General features: G+C 50.1%; 2 protein-coding genes across 3 annotated transcripts in view; one reads left to right on the top strand and one right to left on the bottom strand.

Moving 5' to 3' along the window:
• Positions 1-22,059, top strand: part of NR1I2 (nuclear receptor subfamily 1 group I member 2) — a 55,387-nt gene that overhangs the window by 8,095 nt on the left and 25,233 nt on the right. For both annotated transcript variants that reach the window (XM_040339208.1, XM_040339209.1), the window contains exon 2: positions 10,596-10,900. In XM_040339208.1, the coding sequence (XP_040195142.1) occupies positions 10,704-10,900 (197 nt within the window). In that variant the 5' untranslated portion in view covers positions 10,596-10,703. The remainder of the gene's footprint in view (positions 1-10,595; positions 10,901-22,059) is intronic.
• LOC120928390 (basic salivary proline-rich protein 3-like) lies at positions 2,232-3,233 on the bottom strand. The gene has a single exon (XM_040339488.1). It carries the CDS (start codon positions 3,231-3,233, stop codon positions 2,232-2,234), a length of 1,002 nt encoding a protein of 333 aa, XP_040195422.1.

Below are 22,059 nucleotides of genomic sequence, written 5' to 3'. Positions count from 1 at the left end.
AAAAACATTCAACTAAAGGCTGCAATGTAACAAAATAGGTAAGAAGCCAAGGGGGTGAATACTTTTGCAAGGCACGTGTTCTTTTATATCCCTCGTATAGATAATCACTCCTGGCAGTGAAGAGACTCCCGCTGTGTTCTGTTATATCTGCCTATTATTCTACTTTTACACCATTTTATGGTAAGTACAGCCCAACCCCCCCCCCCCCCCTTGTCATCGTCTCTTGGAGACGTCAATCAAATGACAGCACAATCCGGAATTTGATGCACAGCTCTAATAATATGAGGAACATCCAGGCAGTGAAGGATCAACTAACGCGCTTCATGCTACATACTTTATGTGGTAAGTGTTATTTAGCATGAAACGCGTTGGCGATCCTTTTTTTTGCCGCCTGCATGTACCCCATTTACTAGCATTTGGCACCTAATGCTGGATTGTGCTGTCATTTTGATTGAAGTCTATGGGCTGTGATGACGGGGAGGAGGAAGGATGGCGGTACTTGCAGTGACTGCAGCGAGGAACGTGGGTTTTAACCACTTCAGATCCCCGCTATGGCCGAAAGACAGCCGCAGCGCGGTCCTGAACCGTCCCTGGACGTTCTGCTGTTTATTTTTTTTTCCGTGTTGCGCTCCGCCTTTGCGGGAAAAGCTGTGCCCGCTGCGTCGCACAGGTGCCGATGTGCTTGCCTGGCGGCCGCGATGTCCGCCAGGTACTCGCGATCGGCAGGGACGTGGATGTCTGCGTGTAAAGCAGACATCCACGTCCTGTCAGGGAGAGGAGACCGATGCTGTGTCCCTTGTACATAGGGACACCGACCCCCCCCCCCCCACACACACAGTTAGAATCAATACCTAGGGTACACATTTAACCCCTTCCATGCCAGTCACATTTATACAATAATCCGTGCATATTTATAGCACTGTTCGCTGTATAAATGTGAATGGTCCCAAAATAGCATCAAAAGTGTTCGATGTGTCCGCCGCAATATCGCAGTCCTGACAAAAATCGCAGATCGCCGCCATTACTAATAAAAAAAAAAATTAAATTTCATCTATCCCCTATTTTGTTGGCGCTATAACTTTTGCGCAAACCAATCATTATACGCTTATTGCGAATTATATTGTCAAGTGCCAATGAAAATGCGCCGCACCGAACCAGCACCACGTGATCTGGCGACTGCGAAAGTTTGCGGCTTTTCCAATAGGTGGGGGGCGCCATTAACAATGAATGACGTCGCTGTGCGTCTGCTAAATGACCGCGTTTCTCGGTGGGACGGGAAAGCGCACATTTTTGCACACAAGTCTGAAGCAGACGGTCACGTAGGGGGCTTTAGTTGTACTTTACAATGTTTCCTCTGCACGTTGTGTATTTTATCCTCTGTTGGACTTTCCCTGTATGGACGTCTTTCCATGTCACGGGTGCTGGACGTATGACAGATGGGTCACATGATGTTGCCTCCTCCTGCAAAGCATGTGTGAAGTCTGGAAAATGTTCTGTAAGCTGAGGTGGGGGTGGGGGGGGGGTCTGACTACACAGGGCACCACCTGTGGTTGGCAATGCACTCCTGCAGCGCTGGGGTCTTGATGTCGGTCCCCTCGAGGGCTCTAGCTTCATGAAGACCCTCAATCCTTTCTTTGGATCCTATCAGCAGACCATCCATGTCAACCCCGATCTTCTCATATGACGATGTTTGCATTGAACACATTCTATTTGTTACCAGTAACATCATCTTTTGTGTAGACAACCGAAAGCCCTGAGAGTGCTGCTGGGTGCCGCCATCTTGGATGTCGGCAGCCTCATAGCTGTCACTAAAGAGGCACTCTATAATATTCTCCCTCACTCCTCCCATGGGCAGCTACATAAATGGTTATCTAGACGGGTGAGGTATTGGGCAGAGGAGCTGGACCATCACAGGCAGTAACTAGACATTCCCTGCAGAGCAAAGGGGCTGTGACCTGCAAGGAGGGAGAGGGCTGTGACCTGCAAGGAGGGAGAGGGCTGTGACCTGCAAGGAGGGAGAGGGCTGTGCCAGTGAATTGACCCTTCCTAGAAAATGTGACTCTCCAGGAAGTTCAAAAGCACGTTGAAAGTCAATAATAATTAAAAAAAAAATGTATCCAAAAAAAAAAACTCTACAAGTTAGAATTGAATGTAGTTGATGTTCCTGGGCTTTTACCTGCAATTTAGGTTAGTGACAGGGTCTCTTTAAAGCTGATCTCCAGGAATTATTCTTATTGCATACCTGCATTCCCCGATGGTTTCTTCCGTGGTCTCCTTTCTGATGGGGTTTTCCTCGGTGGTCTCCCCTCTGATGGGGTTTTCCTCGGTGGTCTCCCCTCTGATGGGGTTTTCCTCGGTGGTCTCCCCTCCTGGTGGGGTTTTCCTCTGTGGTCTCCCCTCCTGATGGGGTTTTCCTCTGTGGTCTCCCCTCCTGATGGGGTTTTCCTCTGTGGTCTCCCCTCTGATGGGGGTTTTGCTCGGTGGTCTCCCCTCCTGATGGGGGTTTTGCTCGGTGGTCTCCCCTCCTGATGGGGGTTTTGCTCGGTGGTCTCCCCTCCTGATGGGGGTTTTGCTCGGTGGTCTCCCCTCCTGATGGGGTTTTCCTCGGTGGTCTCCCCTCCTGATGGGGTTTTCCTCGGTGGTCTCCCCTCTGATGGGGGTTTTCCTCGGTGGTCTCCCCTCTGATGGGGGTTTTGCTCGGTGGTCTCCCCTCCTGATGGGGGTTTTCCTCGGTGGTCTCCCCTCCTGATGAGGGTTTTGCTCGGTGGTCTCCCCTCCTGATGGGGTTTTCCTCGGTGGTCTCCCCTCCTGATGGGGTTTTCCTCGGTGGTCTCCCCTCTGATGGGGTTTTGCTCGGTGGTCTCCCCTCCTGATGGGGTTTTGCTTGGTGGTCTCCCCTCCTGATGAGGGTTTTGCTCGGTGGTCTCCCCTCCTGATGAGGGTTTTGCTCGGTGGTCTCCCCTCCTGATGAGGGTTTTGCTCGGTGGTCTCCCCTCCTGATGGGGGTTTTGCTCGGTGGTCTCCCCTCCTGATGGGGGTTTTGCTCGGTGGTCTCCCCTCCTGATGGGGGTTTTGCTCGGTGGTCTCCCCTCCTGATGGGGGTTTTCCTCGGTGGTCTCCCCTCCTGATGGGGGTTTTCCTCGGTGGTCTCCCCTCCTGATGGGGGTTTTCCTCGGTGGTCTCCCCTCTGATGGGGGTTTTCCTCCATGACCCCCAGTAATTTTTTCCTTCATGTCTCCCAATAAAACATTTTATGTCCCCCCCCCCCCCAGATGTTTTCCATGTCCCATTTATGAATTCCTCCAATGGTTTTCCACCATGTTTTTCCCTGATGGTTTTTACCTCCTATTGTTCCCCCTCTGATGGGTTTCCTCCATGGTCCTCCCCAATGGTTTCCTCCATGATGGTGTTGTGATTGGTTGGAGTCTCCATTTCTTCATCACCAGAGCGTAGCAGTCGTGGTGGGAACAATCGTGAACTCCAGACTGGACTATGCAAATGCCCTTTACCTCGGGCTCCCAAAGTACCAAATCTCTCGTCTGCAAGTCGTTCAGAATACGGCCGCCAGACTTGTGACTGGGGAAAAAACCATGGGAATCAATTTCACCTTCGCTGAGAACCCTTCACTGGTTGCCAGTAAAGGACATAACTGCATTTAAAGCACTCTGCCTGACGCATAAGTGCATCCATGGGAAGGCTCCGCAATATCTTTGCGACAAGATAGAACCCTATAATTCCAATCGCGTTCTGCGATCCACCGACCAAAATCTGGTCAAGGTACCCAAAGTAAGATACAAGTCCAAAGGAGAAAGAAGGTTTGCTTTCCAAGGTCCTAGACTATGGAACGCTTTACCAACCAGCATTCGGTTGGAGGAAAATCACCTGACTTTCAGAAGACGGATCAAAACTCTGCTCTTCTGATGTCAAGAGACAGAAACAACAAGCGCCCAGAGGCGATTCAGTTCGCATGTGCCGCGCTATATAAGTCTTTCTTTCTTTCTTTCTTTCTTTCTTTCTTTCTTCTTTCTTTCTTTCTTTCTTCTTTCTTTCTTTCTTTCTTTCTTTCTTTCTTTCTTTCTTTCTTTCTTTCTTTCTTTCTTTCTTTCTTTCTTTCTTTCTTTCTTTCTTTCTTTCTTTCTTTCTTTCTTTCTTTCTTTCTTTCTTTCTTTCTTTCTTTCTTTCTTTCTTTCTTTCTTTCTTTCTTTCTTTCTTTCTTTCTTTCTTTCTTTCTTTCTTTCTTTCTCCCACTCTTCCTGCTGGGTCTCTACGGATTATATAGTAGATGGGATGCCCGCGTACGCGTCATTGCTGGAACCCCAAAGTGATGTAAGGAGCCAGCAGGTGACACAGCCCATCGGACTTCACCTATAACCTGAAATATCACATTTTTTTGGGGTGGACAACCCTTTTCATGTGTCTCTAGAAAACCTTTGTGTGCCGTCATGGCGGAGAGCTCTGCCTGGTCCCTTCTTTAGCCTCTAAGGTGTTACCAGACAGCGGCCATGCCAGAGATTTGCACTTTCAATTGGGAAGTTTACATTGAGATGAATTGCAGATTCTCCCATCCCTGAACACCCTGATGGAGGAGTGGGGGGAGGGGACGCTAATTTTATGCTTCTATAGGGTAATGTATAGATAACATTGTCCTGGAGTGGGGCAGACAACCCCCCCCCCCCCCCCAGAAGATGTACTTTGTACGTCATATACTCCTCGTGCTCTGTCATTGAGTTCACCAACATTATGTAGCATTGAAGATTAGAAGATTCTCCCGATCCTTCCAGGTTCAGCTGCTATTCATGACTGCATTTAAATTATTTACTATTTTTTTTTATTATTATTATTATTATTATTATACAGGCTTTATATAGCGCCAACAGTTTGCGCAGCACTTAAAGCGGAGCTCCACCCTAAAGTGGAACTCCCGCTGATCGGAACCCTCCCCCCCCCCCCCCCTCCAGTGTCACATTTGACACCTTTCAGGGAGGAGGGGGGTGCAGATACCTGTCTAAACACAGGTATTTGCACGCACTTCCGGCCACACAGTCTCGGGCAGACTGCGGGCATGACGTCCCCTCCCGTTTGTGTTCTGGGAACACTCGGCTCCCAGTACACAGCGGGAGCCAATCGGCGGGCGTAGCGCGACTCGCGCATGCGCCGTAGGGAACCGGGCAGTGAAGCCGAATCGCTTCACTTCCTGGTTCCCTCACCGAGGATGGCGGGGGGGGGGGGGCAGCAGAGTGACGAGCGATCGCTCATCACTCTGCTGCGGACGGCGCTGGACTCCAGGACAGGTAAGTGTGCCGATATTAAAAGTCAGCAGCCGCAGTATTTGAAGCTGCTGGCTTTTAATATTTTTTTTTTTTTTTTTCAGCGGAGCTCCACTTTAACAAAATAAAGGTAGACTTTACAGTTACATTACAATTTGATACAAGAGGAATCGGAGGGCCCTGCTCATTAGAGCTTACGATCTAGGATACATAGCTCCGACATATACCGCAGTGCTGTACAGAGAACACTGAGACAATCACATCCGTCTCTGCACCAGAGGAGCTTACACTCTAATGTCCCCCCTCTGTCTTCACATATTAATAATAATAATAGCTCTGACATATACCGCAGTGTTGTACAGAGATCACTGAGCCAGTCAGAGTCCCGATAACAGAGGAGCTTACACTCTAATGTCCCCCCTCTGTCTTCACTCATTAAAGGGTCACTAAAGGAATTTTTTTTTTTAGCTAAATAGCTTCCTTTACCTTACTGCAGTCCTGGTTTCATGTCCTCATTGTTCGTTTTTGCTTTCATGTTGCTGTAAATCCTCTCTGTTCTGGACACTTCCTGGTTGCCTGTTTCCTGATAACCACAGTACTGGGAGATTTCTCACGGTGGTCACTAATCAAGGAGCTGTGTGTAAAACGAAACTGGATTGGTGCTGAGGAGTTTTAGACAAAGTATCACTGCTCTCTATTGGCTGACTGCCCTCTAGTGGCTCTCTGTACATCAGAGAACCAGCAAACAACAGCAAAAACGAAACTACACTGCAGGCACATTATATGATTGTTTTTTATCAATTTTTAATCATTTTTAAAAGGAATCAGTTAACTATTATGTCTCTATGTCCTGTAAACAGTCATTTCAGCTAAAAAAAAAATTTCCTTTAGTGACCCTTTAATAATAATAATAATAATAATAATAGCTCTGACATATACCGCAGTGTTGTACAGAGATCACTGAGCCAGTACCCGTACCAGAAGAGCTTACACTCTGTCTCTCCCCCCCCCCCCCCTCCCCCACAGTCACATAATAATAATAATAATAATAATATTCATTTATAAAGCTGTGACATATACCACAGCGCTGTACAGAGACATATACCGCAGTGTTGTTGGCCCTCTCGGACAGCCCCCCCCCCCCGTATTGGACAGCCTTTGCCCCTCCTGCACCTGTTTGGAAAGACGATCAGTGAAGGACACGCCCACTCTGTGTTGTCACCGCTCTGTATGTACAGTTGTTGTCACTTCATTCATCAGCTGGTGGAAGATCTTCTACAAGCTAAACCAGTTTTCCTGACCCCACCGCCGGCATTCCGTTTTTTTTCTTTCTCTATTCATTGTCAGGAAACTGGAATGGTGACAATACCCGCAGTATTTTCTTTCGCATTTAAAAAATACGGGACGTGGGTCCTTTCTGCGGGGCCTCCATATAACATTGTGTTTGGTTGACCCCCCCCCGTCGCTGGCTAAATCTTCATGGATGGTGGTATGCACTGATGGTCGTAATATATAGGTGGCACGTTCTCTGGGGTTTTGGCTTCTCCTTCTCTCTCTGCGTCTGCCACAGCTTCACTTACACATCGAGAGGAAGGGGGAAGATCATGGGATCATGTAACAAGAGGCTGCAGACCCAGCAGGAAGAACTGAGAGAAATCTGTTGTACCCGACCATGCTGGATTTAAGAGGAACTAGGAATGAGATAATCCTATGGGGAGTGCGAATACGCAATGGTGGAGGGTTCCAGTGCCTGGTTTGAGGTGTAGCTTGAGCCCCACTTGACCGTGGCAGTACTACAGATACCCGAGGGGGGGGGGGGGAACAAATACAGCCGCCACTTCTGAGGGCTGGAATCTGCTAAATATGTTTGGTTGGGTGCTGGTGTTTGGGTGCTGGTGGTGTTGTTGTTTGGGTGCTGGTGGTGGTGTTGTTATTGTTTGGGTGTTGTTGTTGTTTGGGTGTTGTTGTTGTTTGGGTGCTGGTGTTGTTTGGGTGCTGGTGTTGTTTGGGTGCTGGTGTTGTTGTTGTTTTGGTGCTGGTGTTGTTGTTGTTTGGGTGCTGGTGTTGTTGTTGTTGTTTGGGTGCTGGTGTTGTTGTTGTTGTTTGGGTGCTGGTGTTGTTGTTGTTGTTGTTTGGGTGCTGGTGTTGTTGTTGTTGTTGTTTGGGTGCTGGTGGTGGTGTTGTTGTTGCTGTTTGGGTGGTGGTGGTGTTGTTGTTGTTTGGGCGCTGGTGTTGTTGTTTGGGTGCTGTGCTGGTGGTGTTGTTGTTGTTTGGGTGCTGGTGTTGTTGTTGTTGTTTGGGTGCTGGTGTTGTTGTTGTTGTTTGGTGGTGTTGTTTTGGTGGTGGTGTTGTTTGGGTGCTGGTGTTGTGGTGCTGTTGGTGTTTGGGTGGTGGTGTTGTTGTTGTTGTTGTTTGGTGGTGGTGGTGTTGTTGTTTGGGTGGTGGTGTTGTTTTGGTGGTGGTGTTGTTTTGGTGGTGGTGTTGTTTGGGTGGTGGTGGTGTTGTTTGGGTGGTGGTGGTGTTGTTTGGGTGGTGGTGCTGTTGGTGTTTGGGTGGTGGTGTTGTGGTGCTGTTGGTGTTTGGGTGGTGGTGTTGTTGTTGTTTGTTTGGGTGGTGGTGGTGTTGTTGTTGGTTTTGGTGTGTGTGTGTTGGGGGAGGGGAGTTTAGATACGCTTTAATGTAGACGGCGCAAGTTAAAGACGTCTTGTTCTCCGGCCTTCACCGGAGCGAGTTCAGCAAATTTTGCTGGAGTATTCACGTCCTTCCATAGTGTTTGTTAAGGAAACCTCTTCCCTTGGTAGCGTCTTCTTCCATCCCTGCAGCCCCCGTGGTCAGATCACGGTCCTGTTCTGGTAGTTTGCCCCTTTTTGTTCTCGACAAACCTCAACACTCTCCGTGGGTCACGAATGACACTCTCTCCTATCCATCACGGAGGTCCAGGCAGATATTTTTAAAGCATCTGTGGAATATTTCCGCATTAATGCAGACTCCGTGTCGTCCCCCCGTAACTCTCTGGGAGGCCTATAAGGCGGTTCTACGCGCCACATTATACAGCTGGCTTCAAGACGTAATGTGGGAACGATGTCTAAAACGAAAAGACCTAGAGCAGGGGTGTCAAACTGGCGGCCCTCCAGCTGTTCCGAAACTACAAGTCCCATCATGCCTCTGCCTGTGAGAGTCATGCTTGTAACTGTTAGCCTTATGCGGTATGCTAAGGGGAATTGACCAACTCAGACGCTTGCCAATAGGCTTAGTACCTTTACTCCTAAATTCACCCCTATCACTTTGCATACCCAACAGTGGTGGTGCGTCTATAAGGGACGCACGGGCGCCGCCCCCTCTCTCCTGCTACCCCTCTATCGCCATAGATGGATTCATGCATGGTATGTGTAACGGTCAGGGATTAACGCCGTTACGATATTCCATTCCACCAACCCAAGACAGCTTCCGACACTCCCAACAATCCAGCAGACACGATCCATTGGATTTTCCCCAGAATAACGAGACACAGCTCTGTTCTCTGGTTCCAAACAGACAGGATACTTTAATGGTAAACTCAGGCTTGTTATATACAGTTAGAGGCCCCAAGAAACAATGGCTTAACTCCACCCACAGCATGGCACAATGGATGCTCAATACACATTCCTTTAGATAATGTCATTCAGATAATCTACATGAACTAATTACTAGTCATTTACCCAGACGTTCTGACTCCGCAATAAGCTATTCTCACCTGATACACAATACACATTCCTTTTGTAGACGTAATTGACATGCTAATCCACTACAGCTGAAAAGTCAGCCATCTGACCTTTCAGACTGCCAACACACATCTATCATTAATAGACTTTCACACAATGAAATATCTTAGGAGCCAGACTCAATTAACACCTCAACAGTCTGTGTCCCCACATGAATGAGTCACTCTGCTATTGACCTGTTGGGGGTCAGAATTATTCACCTGTAATATTTCAAGATATCCTGCAATACATGAATTATCATTACTGTCCCATCTCATGTAATCCGAGATATCATTTCTCAGTCATCCGATGCCCCTATTGGACATAGGATGACCCTAGACCCAAGAGTCATTGGTGAAGCTGGCACAGGAGTACCCCACATCCTTCAAAAAACTCTGGGTATCACGGGCCATTCCGTTACAGTATGAATCTATGGTGGAGTATTTTTTTCAAAGCCGTAGGCTCTAATAGGCATCCAAAAAAGGTGAACAGCGGGCGCCATGCTGAGCGCTCACAGTTCACTCAGCGTTGTGTTAGGAAAGCGAATATTCATTCGCTTTCCTAACACTGAACTGCCTCAGCCAATCCAGTGCTCGGGTCTGTTTTGTTGGGTCTGTTACCTGTTGCCTTATTGGCTGAAACGACAGGCGCTGTGATTGGATGCCTATCAGGTGTCCAATCATAGCAGAGGATGGGAAGAGAGGACTGGAAAAGACATCGAGAAGCGTGGAGGACATGGTCGCCGTGACCCGCTGAGACGGGTAAGTGCCGGGTGGGCGGGGGATGCACAGTGGCTGCGTTTGATGGGCACAGTCGTGGCAATGTGTGTTGGTGTTTTTTTTTTTTTTTTTCAGTTTCCCAATTTTATTAAATGCGACGCCTGATTTATTGATCGGTGTGACATTTCCCGGGAAGTTCTGATCATGTCTAAGTCGTAAATCCCATATGCCGATCGGTGGCTGTCTATTGATTTTTTTTTTTTTTTTTTTGTTATCACTTCTGAAAATTAAAATTTTTGGCTTTTCCTGTGTCCCCACCTGGGGAGATTCCCATCACTTCCTGTGCTGACGGAGGAATAAAAACCTCAAACCCCTCCCCCCGCTTCTGCAGCCAAGCGTTCTCCGCGGGTCTAAACTATTACAAACTCTCTGTGTGGTAAACCGATGGCTGTTGCAGGGGATGGCTGGGATTTGAGCTTCTGCGCAGACGACTTGTGAAAGAGGCACCTGAGTGTTTTGTATTCTGATTGGGGAAATGAAATGGAAAGGGAATCTCCTCCCTAAAGAGATACAAATGTGCAACTAAATGTTTGTTGGCTGCAATTCCGTGTTTCAAGTTGCAACATTTTTGTCAGTTCTAGAAAGATGCAGATTGATGCAGACCAGGCACGCTTTTCATACCTGAAACACGAGACAGTCAGAGCTGGGTCGTGTTTTTCTTCTTCATCTCTCAATCAGACACCCAGTGCGGTCAGCCTAACCTGTTCTTTCAGCTGGTGTGTGTAGAGGGTGATGAGAGTTTAGTATAAAGAAAATCCGTAGGCCATTTGTTGACTAGTAAATGGTGTTGTTTTGTTTTTCTCCCCCAGACTCCGCACTGACCCCCTGGTTATCCTTTTGCGATTTCACCGTGCGTAGGAGGAAGCCGCACTCTCCGGACGAGAAGTGGCGGGGTCCCCGGCCTCCACCGCCCAGCCATGTCCCTGGAGCAGAGAACCGTCCTACTGGAGGAAGACGAGGAGGAGGAAGAAGAAACCTCCAACAGCCCCGGAACCTGGGACGACGATGAGGAGGACGACGACGGCGAGCCGAAAATCTGCCGCGCCTGCGGGGACAAGGCCACCGGCTATCACTTCAACGCCATGACCTGCGAGGGCTGCAAAGGCTTCTTCAGGTGGGTCCTCTGAATATAACATCCCATACCCACATTTAAAAAATAAATAAATTATATATATATATATATACCCTAAAATGGAACTTCTGCTTTTCAGTATCCTTTTGCGCCTGCAGTGCCCCCCTAATGGCAGAAATACATATTTCTCTTGTTTTGAAAACTGCATTGAGAAGTACAGTGTTACTTGAACTGTGTTCCAGGATTTGCTTGGCTTCAGCTGAGAGAACTGAGAATAATTTAAGACTTTACAGTATGCCATGTCCGGCCCCTCCTCTGCCCCCCCTGCTGTCTTCTATAGTTACACCCTAAAATGGAACTTCTGCTTTTCAGTATCCTTTTGCTCCTGCAGTGCCTCCCTAATGGCAGAAATACATATTTCTCTTGTTTTGAAAACTGCATTGAGAAGTACAGTGTTACTTGAACTGTATTCCAGGATTTGCTTGGCTTCAGCTGAGAGAACAGAGAATAATTTAAGACTTTACAGTAGGCCATGTCCGGCCCCTCCTCTGCCCCCCTCCCCCGCTGTCTTCTGGGAGACGCACAGGTCCCAGAAGACAGCAGGGACCAGTCAGATAACCCAGCGCGACTCTCGCATTGCACAGTAGGGAACCAGCGGCTTCTCTTCCTGATTCCCTTAACGAAGATGGCGGCGGCAGCATCAGATATATCGGCCTCGGTGCCGACATCGCGGGCGCCGTAGACAGATAAGTGTCCGTTTTTTTAAAAAAACATTTCGGCGGAACTCCACTTTTAATTAAAAAAAAGATAAAATTGTGGGTCACACAAACACAATTTATTACCCAATTTTTTGGGGTAAAATTATAAAAGATGAGGTTGTGCCGAGTAATTAGATACCAAACACGTCAGACCCTAAAACTGCATGCACATTAATAGGAATCATTTAAAGGTCATAACAATAAACAAATTTGTTGGATAAATGTGCCCTCTTACCTGTCAGTTAAGGCCTGAGAAGACAGAAACGATCATCTACTGTAACCCAACAATCGCCCAACTGTAGGAGGTACAAGAGAGCAAACAACCAAACTAAACTGGAGCCTTTCCCCTGCAGTGCCCCCTAGTGGATGAAATGCATATTTCCCTTTTGTTTGAGAACTGCATTGAGAAGTACAGTGTTACTTGAACTGTATTCCAGGATTCGCTTGGCTTGCTTCAGCTGAGAGAACTGAGAATAATTGAAAGCGGAGGTTCCGGCAATTTTTTTATTTTTTTTTAAAAAGCCAGCAGCTACAAATACTGCAGCTGCTGACTTTTAAATTATGGACACTTACCTGTCCAGTGCGCCCGCGATGTCGGCAGCCGAGGACGAGCAATTGGTGAGGGAGTCGGGAAGTGAAGCGTGGCGTCTTCACTGCCCGGTTCCCTACTGCGCATGCGCGAGTAGCGCAGCGCTCGGTCACTGGTCCCTGCTCTCTCCTGGGAACAGTGTGTTTCCCAGAAGACATCGGGGGGGAGGTGTGGGCGTGACTGCCGCAGTGGTGTATTCCTGGTAGTGGGTGCAAATGCCTGTATTACACAGGTATCTGCACCCCCTCCCCCCTGAAAGGTGCCAAATGTGACACCTGAGGGGGGGGGGAGAGGGTTCCGAAAAGCGCAAGTTACATTTTTGGGTGGAATTCCACTTTAGAGCGGAGTTCCATCCAAAAATGTACTTCCGCTTTTTGGATTCCTACCCCCCTCCGGTGTCACATTTGACACGTTTCAGGGTGGAGGGGGTAGCAGATACCTGTGTAATACAGGCATTTGCTCCCACTTCTGGGCATAGATGGTTGCAGTATCCGCAGGTATCTATGCCATGTCTGGCCCCTCCTCCGTGCATCTATCTCTTGTTTGAGAAGTACAGTGTTACTTGAACTGTATTCCAGGATTTGCTTGGCTTCAGCTGAGGGAACTGAGAATAATTTAAGACTTTACAGTCTCCAAAATCTTTCAGTAAGGTCTTCATGGTACAGTGGGGGGGAAAAAATGATTTGATCCTCTGCAGATTTTGTAACTTTGCCCACTTACATAGAAATGAAGGGTCTATAATTTTTTATCATAGGTGTATTTTATGTGATAGAGACAGAATATCAACCAAAAATCCAGAAAAATCACACGATACAAATGTACAAACTTTATTTGAAGTGTACAAAATGCCATGTGATTACTGTGCCATGCGATTATGTACAGTGCACTGCGATAAAACGCAGCATGTCTGCATTTTTTTGTAACACGCTGCAGCGGTACCATTGGGTGTTAATGGCACCCCACCCCCTGGCATCTGCAAACATGTGCCAAACTGCCTGGTGCTGCAGCACACCTCCCAACTATTTTGAGATGGGAATGAGCGACGCCTATCGGCTAGAGCTGCACCAATAATTGTGAAGAATCAAAATCACAATTCGCTTTCCTAACACTGAACCGCTTTTCCGCCAATCAGGTGCTCGGGTCTGTTACCTGTCACCTGAAGGCGCTGTGATAGGCGTCCAATCATAGCAGAGGACAGGAAGGGAGGACAGCGCCGCTGTGACCCACTGCCCCACTGAGACAGGGTAAGTGCCGAGCGGGCGGGGGATGCACGGTGGCTGCGTCTGGTTGGCACAGTGGCTGCGTTTTTATTGGCACAGTGGCTGCGTCTGGTTGGCACAGTGGCTGCGTCTTTATGGGCACAGTGGCTGCGTCTTTATGGGCACAGTGGCTGCGTCTTTATGGGCACAGTGGCTGCGTCTTTATGGGCACAGTGGCTGCGTCTTTATGGGCACAGTGGCTGCGTCTGGTTGGCACAGTGGCTGCGTCTGGTTGGCACAGTGGCTGCGTCTGGTTGGCACAGTGGCTGCGTCTGGTTGGCACAGTGGCTGCGTCTGGTTGGCACAGTGGCTGCGTTGTTTTGATGGGCACAGTGGCTGCGTTGTTTTTATGGGCACAGTGGCTGCGTTGTTTTTATGGGCACAGTGGCTGTGTTGTTTTTATGGGCACAGTGGCTGTGTTGTTTTTATGGGCACAGTGGCTGCGTTTGTTTTTATGGGCACAGTGGCTGTGTTGTTTTTATGGGCACAGTGGCTGCGTTGTTTTTATGGGCACAGTGGCTGCGTTGTTTTTATGGGCACAGTGGCTGCGTTGTTTTTATGGGCACAGTGGCTGCGTTTGTTTTTATGGGCACAGTGGCTGCGTTTGTTTTTATGGGCACAGTGGCTGCGTTTGTTTTTATGGGCACAGTGGCTGCGTTTGTTTTTATGGGCACAGTGGCTGCGTTTGTTTTTATGGGCACAGTGGCTGCTTTTCTTTTATGGGCACAGTGGCTGCTTTTCTTTTATGGGCACAGTGGCTGCTTTTCTTTTATGGGCACAGTGGCTGCTTTTCTTTTATGGGCACAGTGGCTGCTTTTCTTTTATGGGCACAGTGGCTGCGTGTGATGGGCACAGTGGCTGTGTGTGTGTGTTTTTTTTTTTTTTTGCGCCCCCCCCCCCCAAAAAAATTTGCGCACCAGCCGGACACTGCTCTGCAGAGTGTGCTTCCTAATGCTAGACAAAGCACCCTTTTGATTTTTGAACATTGCATTCCTTTTCTCGGATCTCTAATTGGATATAATATCCTTGTGTTCTTCTATAGAGGGAATGTCGGTGTTCAGACTCCTCCAGCCCCTCCATACTTTGCTGTCATGGTGATCACCCTCCGTATCTGGGAATCTTGCTCTGCGGGGAGTGTGTGGGTGGGGGTTGGTCCAGCTGGAACAGGTACTCAGAGGTGTCGGGAACAATGACAGCTTCCAGGATGTGACCGCTCAGGCGGAGGATTGTGGTGGTTATAATAAGAAAATGTTCGTTTAGGTCAAATGTAGGTCAGGAACGAGATCTGAATCTTCAACTTCGTTCTCAACTGGGTGGACACGTTTAAGAAACCCCCTGATTACTGACATACGTATATATACTCACCGGCCACTTTATTAGGTACATCTTGCTTGGACCCCCTTTATTAGGTCCCCCTTGCTAGTAGTGGGTTTGGACGCCCTTTATTGGGTCCCCCTTGCTAGTAGCGGGTTTGGACGCCCTTTATTGGGTCCCCCTTGCTAGTAGCGGGTTTGGACGCCCTTTATTGGGTCCCCCTTGCTAGTAGCGGGTTTGGACGCCCTTTATTGGGTCCCCCTTGCTAGCAGCGGGTTTGGACGCCCTTTATAGGGTCCCCCTTGCTAGCAGCGGGTTTGGACGCCCTTTATAGGGTCCCCCTTGCTAGCAGCAGGTTTGGACGCCCTTTATTAGGTCACCCTTGCTAGCAGCGGGTTGGACGCCCTTTATAGGGTCCCCCTTGCTAGCAGCGGGTTGGACGCCCTTTATAGGGTCCCCCTTGCTAGCAGCGGGTTGGACGCCCTTTATAGGGTCCCCCTTGCTAGCAGCGGGTTTGGACGCCCTTTATAGGGTCCCCCTTGCTAGCAGCGGGTTTGGACGCCCTTTATAGGGTCCCCCTTGCTAGCAGCGGGTTTGGACGCCCTTTATAGGGTCCCCCTTGCTAGCAGCGGGTTTGGACGCCCTTTATTGGGTCCCCCTTGCTAGCAGCGGGTTTGGACGCCCTTTATTGGGTCCCCCTTGCTAGCAGCGGGTTTGGACGCCCTTTATTGGGTCCCCCTTGCTAGCAGCGGGTTTGGACGCCCTTTATTGGGTCCCCCTTGCTAGTAGCGGGTTTGGACGCCCTTTATTGGGTCCCCCTTGCTAGCAGCGGGTTGGACGCCCTTTATAGGGTCCCCCTTGCTAGCAGCGGGTTGGACGCCCTTTATAGGGTCCCCCTTGCTAGCAGCGGGTTGGACGCCCTTTATAGGGTCCCCCTTGCTAGCAGCGGGTTGGACGCCCTTTATTGGCCCCCCCCTTGCTAGCAGCGGGTTGGACGCCCTTTATTGGGCCCCCCCTTGCTAGCAGCGGGTTGGACGCCCTTTATTGGGCCCCCCCTTGCTAGCAGCGGGTTGGACGCCCTTTATTGAGCCCCCCCTTGCTAGTAGCGGGTTGGACGCCCTTTATTGGGCCCCCCCTTGCTAGTAGCGGGTTGGACGCCCTTTATTGGGCCCCCCCTTGCTAGTAGCGGGTTGGACGCCCTTTATTGGGCCCCCCCTTGCTAGTAGCGGTTTGGACGCCCTTTATTGGGTCCCCCCTTGCTAGTCCCGGGTTGGACCCCCTTTGGCCTTCATTCTTGGTGGCATGGATACAACAAGGTGTTGGAAACGTTCCTCAGAGATTTCGCTCCGTAGTAACATAACATCACACAGTTGCTGCAGATTTATCGGCTGCACATCCACAATGCGAATCTCCCATTCCACCACATCACAAAGGTCCTCTATTGGATGAGATGTGGTGAGTGGGGAGGCCATTGGAGGACAGTGACCTCATTGTCCAGTGGTGAGAGGATTGGAGCTTTGTGACCTGGTGCATTATCCTGCTGGAAGGAGCCATCAGAAGATGGGGACACTGTAGTCATAAAGGGATGGACATGGTCACCAACAATTCTCAAGTAGGCCGTGGTGACCATGCTTAAATGGTAGTTAGGGGCCCAAAGTGTGCCAAATTCTGACCCCACCATCTGAATGTCGCAGCTGAAATCCAGACTCCTCAGACCAGGTAATGTTTTTCCAATTTTGGTGATCCTGTGCCAATTGCAAAAGATTGGATTGGATCTCTGAGCTGGGTTTGGAAGATTGGAGCTCTGGGCTGGGGTTGGAAGATTGGTGCTCTGGGCTGGGGTTGGAAGATTGGTGCTCTGGGTTTGGACGCCCTTTATTGGGTCCCCCTTGCTAGTAGCGGGTTTGGACGCCCTTTATTGGGTCCCCCTTGCTAGCAGCGGGTTTGGACGCCCTTTATAGGGTCCCCCTTGCTAGCAGCGGGTTTGGACGCCCTTTATTAGGTCCCCCTTGCTAGCAGCGGGTTGGACGCCCTTTATAGGGTCCCCCTTGCTAGCAGCGGGTTGGACGCCCTTTATAGGGTCCCCCTTGCTAGCAGCGGGTTGGACGCCCTTTATAGGGTCCCCCTTGCTAGCAGCGGGTTGGACGCCCTTTATAGGGTCCCCCTTGCTAGCAGCGGGTTGGACGCCCTTTATAGGGTCCCCCTTGCTAGCAGCGGGTTGGACGCCCTTTATAGGGTCCCCCTTGCTAGCAGCGGGTTGGACGCCCTTTATAGGGTCCCCCTTGCTAGCAGCGGGTTTGGACGCCCTTTATTGGGTCCCCCTTGCTAGTAGCGGGTTTGGACGCCCTTTATAGGGTCCCCCCTTGCTAGCAGCGGGTTTGGACGCCCTTTATTAGGTCACCCTTGCTAGCAGCGGGTTGGACGCCCTTTATAGGGTCCCCCTTGCTAGCAGCGGGTTGGACGCCCTTTATAGGGTCCCCCTTGCTAGCAGCGGGTTGGACGCCCTTTATTGGGCCCCCCCTTGCTAGCAGCGGGTTGGACGCCCTTTATTGGGCCCCCCCTTGCTAGCAGCGGGTTGGACGCCCTTTATTGGGCCCCCCCTTGCTAGCAGCGGGTTGGACGCCCTTTATTGGGCCCCCCCTTGCTAGCAGCGGGTTGGACGCCCTTTATTGGGCACCCCCTTGCTAGCAGCGGGTTGGACGCCCTTTATTGGGCCCCCCCTTGCTAGCAGCGGGTTGGACGCCCTTTATTGGGCCCCCCCTTGCTAGCAGCGGGTTGGACGCCCTTTATTGGGCCCCCCCTTGCTAGCAGCGGGTTGGACGCCCTTTATTGGGCCCCCCCTTGCTAGCAGCGGGTTGGACGCCCTTTATTGGGTCCCCCCTTGCTAGTCCCGGGTTGGACCCCCTTTAGCCTTCATTCTTGGTGGCATGGATACAACAAGGTGTTGGAAACGTTCCTCAGAGATTTCGCTCCGTAGTAACATAGCATCACACAGTTGCTGCAGATTTATCGGCTGCACATCCACAATGCGAATCTCCCATTCCACCACATCACAAAGGTCCTCTATTGGATGAGATGTGGTGAGTGGGGAGGCCATTGGAGGACAGTGACCTCATTGTCCAGTGGTGAGAGGATTGGAGCTTTGTGACCTGGTGCATTATCCTGCTGGAAGGAGCCATCAGAAGATGGGGACACTGTAGTCATAAAGGGATGGACATGGTCACCAACAATTCTCAAGTAGGCCGTGGTGACCATGCTTAAATGGTAGTTAGGGGCCCAAAGTGTGCCAAATTCTGACCCCACCATCTGAATGTCGCAGCTGAAATCCAGACTCCTCAGACCAGGTAATGTTTTTCCAATTTTGGTGATCCTGTGCCAATTGCAAAAGATTGGATTGGATCTCTGAGCTGGGTTTGGAAGATTGGAGCTCTGGGCTGGGGTTGGAAGATTGGAGCTCTGGGCTGGGGTTGGAAGATTGGTGCTCTGGGCTGGGGTTGGAAGATTGGTGCTCTGGGCTGGGGTTGGAAGATTGGAGCTCTGGGGTTGGAAGATTGGAGCTCTGGGGTTGGAAGATTGGAGCTCTGGGGTTGGAAGATTGGCGCTCTGGGGTCGGAAGATTGGCGCTCTGGGCTGGGGTCGTAAGATTGGCGCTCTGGGCTGGGGTCGTAAGATTGGCGCTCTGGGCTGGGGTCGTAAGATTGGCGCTCTGGGCTGGGGTCGTAAGATTGGTCGCTCTGGGCTGGGGTCGTAAGATTGGTCGCTCTGGGCTGGGGTCGTAAGATTGGTCGCTCTGGGCTGGGGTCGTAAGATTGGCGCTCTGGGCTGGGGTCGGACGATTGGCGCTCTGAGGTTTGATCCAAGTCTCAGAACTCCTGGAATATTTCTCTCTTTTTCTCTTTCTCTTAATTTTTGTTACTTTTTTTTACATTGTTACAGAATTGATAATAATCTTGTAACCGTGTTGGGGGAGGGAGATCGCTGTCGTTTCTTTGATGTTTCTAGAAGGTCCTCACTTTGCCATTTTTTGTATAATTACGACTCAATTGACCTTTAGAAATGTCAGTTTTGAGCGGCTGTCGATGTGAAGAGAGTCGGGTGGCCTTCTCAGAACCATTTGGCGAGCTCCTTGCCTCTTCTTCAAGGTATTGGCCTCTTCGGCTCTTGTCAGTCCTCCATTATATTCCCTGGTTACCTAATAAGGAGGCCGGTTGCTGGGTGACCAGGATGACTCCACTTCGACACAAATTCAATAGAACACTTCAATAAGGATGAAAAGCTCTCAAGCTTTTAATGAACGCGAGTGTACATTCCTGACTGAAGGTTCCTGGAAGAGCGGCGTATAGTCCGCATTAATTCTACACCGCCAAGAGCTTGCGTCTCGTTATCCCTGCCATTAATGGAAGGCTAATTATTCCAGGCAGTGAATGGGGGGGGAACACCTGGGGTGACTACCTTGTGGATTTTTTTCCTGTTGTCTGTGGCAACCCCCAATAGGGAGCCAGCACTCCATTGTGGCCTTAGAATTCTTCTCTTCCCATAGATCGGCCATCGGCAATACACCTGGAGACTTGGTGATTTCTCTTGATTTCTAGCACTCCCAGACTCATTTATTTTCCAGTCTTCTAAACTCTGCTAGAAATAATGGGCCAAAGCCCCAACCATGCCGGCCAAGGTATTTCCATCAATTTCTACAAGAGTAATCTTCTGGTTACCTGAAACTGGGATGTGATTGAAGCCGTATGGACTAGAGCGTGGGGGGTGTTGGCTGACCTTTAAATTTTTAAAGTGACAGCAAAATTGCCAACACTATCACTGTCATGAGATCCATGTTGGTAGCCCCCCTCCCTAACCAACCACCACCATTGAGTCTCGGGGGGTCCAAACAGTCTGGTTGAGATTAAACAGTCCAGCAGCCTTTACCATGGAGGAAACCTTGAAATACTTTTAGGTCTCGGGTAACCCCAATGTTGGTGGCCAGTGGGAGAAGGAGCCCCTGTCCATTGGTGGCCAGTGGGGGAAGGAGCCCCTGTCCATTGGTGGCCAGTGGGGGAAGGAGCCCCTGTCCATTGGTGGCCAGTGGGGGAAGGAGCCCCTGTCCATTGGTGGCCAGTGGGAGAAGGAGCCCCTGTCCATTGGTGGCCAGTGGGAGAAGGAGCCCCTGTCCATTGGTGGCCAGTGGGAGAAGGAGCCCCTGTCCATTGGTGGCCAGTGGGAGAAGGAGCCCCTGTCCATTGGTGGCCAGTGGGAGAAGGAGCCCCTGTCCATTGGTGGCCAGTGGGAGAAGGAGCCCCTGTCCATTGGTGGCCAGTGGGAGAAGGAGCCCCTGTCCATTGGTGGCCAGTGGGAGAAGGAGCCCCTGTCCATTGGTGGCCAGTGGGAGAAGGAGCCCCTGTCCATTGGTGGCCAGTGGGAGAAGGAGCCCCTGTCCACTGGTGGCCAGTGGGAGAAGGAGCCCCTGTCCCTTGGTGGCCAGTGGGAGAAGGAGCCCCTGTCCCTTGGTGGCCAGTGGGAGAAGGAGCCCCTGTCCATTGGTGGCCAGTGGGAGAAGGTGCCCCTGTCCATTGGTGGCCAGTGGGAGAAGGAGCCCCTGTCCATTGGTGGCCAGTGGGAGAAGGAGCCCCTGTCCATTGGTGGCCAGTGGGAGAAGGAGCCCCTGTCCATTGGTGGCCAGTGGGAGAAGGAGCCCCTGTCCATTGGTGGCCAGTGGGAGAAGGAGCCCCTGTCCATTGGTGGCCAGTGGGAGAAGGAGCCCCTGTCCATTGGTGGCCAGTGGGAGAAGGTGCCCCTGTCCATTGGTGGCCAGTGGGAGAAGGTGCCCCTGTCTATTGGTGGCCAGTGGGAGAAGGTGCCCCTGTCTATTGGTGGCCAGTGGGAGAAGGTGCCCCTGTCTATTGGTGGCCAGTGGGAGAAGGTGCCCCTGTCTATTGGTGGCCAGTGGGAGAGGGGCCCTGGGTTTCTGCTACAAAGTTACAATGTTGCAGTCTGATCTGCCAAGACTCTGCCTCTATGGGACCTTCTGGAATAAGCCACCCAGACCACCTGACCAGCAGACTCGGGCCATCAGGCGTCCTAAGCATGAGTCCTGGAGGATCACCGCCCCTTTCTTTGCTGTATATGTACACAAAGGCAGTACTACTATCTCTTTGCTGTGGCCTTTTGGGACTATTTATAAGTGCTGTCATACATTGTTGCCCTGCTGTCTATTTCTTTGTAAACGCCCGCACGTGTGATCCGCCTCCATGTTTTCTTGGTTCATCACACCCGCTCGCCCTCCTCCTCCTCTATGAATGTTCCTCGCCATTGTATCTGGTTTTATCCTTCAGTCAATTTAAAGCTGTAATATCCACAAAGAAAATTCTTTGAAAGCGTTTCCACATTCCGAAACCGAAAGAGCGCCGGATCAAAGCCAAGGCCAGGAAGCGGTTGCGAGACGCAATCCCAGGTGAAGGATGTGCGCTGTACAGGGGTTCAGGGTGTCCTTGTTTACTAAATGAATATTCACATCGCACAATGCCGCGGATCTGAGCGCCGCCTCCGCACACTGCCGATTTTTTTATAGAACTTGTATCCTTCACATGGAATACAAAATGTATAGAGAATTACAATGTATACAGTAAAGATGTATGCTCTACTTTATATACAGTGATGGGGGGGGGAACGTATTTGGCCCCCTGCAGATTTTGTACGTTTGCCCACTGACAAAGAAATGATCGGTCTATAATTTTTAATCGTCGGTTTATTTTAACCACTTGCCGACCAGCGCACGACCATATACGTTGGCACAATGGCTCGGCTGGGCATACAGGTATGTCCCCTTTTAAGACGCGGCATTGTGGGCGTTCGCCGCGGGTCCCGCGGTCTCGATGTCCGCCGGGAGTCCCGCGATCGTCTCACGTAACGGCATAACGTATAACATATCAGCCTAAACTGAGGAAAAAAACGTGTGTTTTTTTTGTGTGTGTGTGTATTTTTTATATCTTTTTGGGGATATTTATTATAGCAAAAAAAAAAAAAAAAAATATATATATATATATGTATGCATTTTTTTTTTTTTAAATTGTCACCCCCCCTCTCATTTTTTATTTTTTTTATTTAAATGTTTTTTGTTTATAGTGCAAAAAATAAAAACCACAGAGGTGATCAAATACCACCAAAATAAATCTCTATTTTGGGGGGGGGGAGGAGGACGTAAATTTTGTTTGAAAGCCACGTCGCGCAATTGTCAGTTAAAGCGACGCAGTGCCGAATCGCAAAAAAGTGCTCTGGTCTTTGGGCAGCCAA

The sequence above is a fragment of the Rana temporaria genome, chromosome 2 (genome assembly GCF_905171775.1).
Source record: "Rana temporaria chromosome 2, aRanTem1.1, whole genome shotgun sequence".
Classification (NCBI taxonomy): domain Eukaryota; kingdom Metazoa; phylum Chordata; class Amphibia; order Anura; family Ranidae; genus Rana; species Rana temporaria.
Note: the sequence above shows the minus strand (reverse complement) of the source record. Positions and strands in the feature narration are given on the sequence as shown.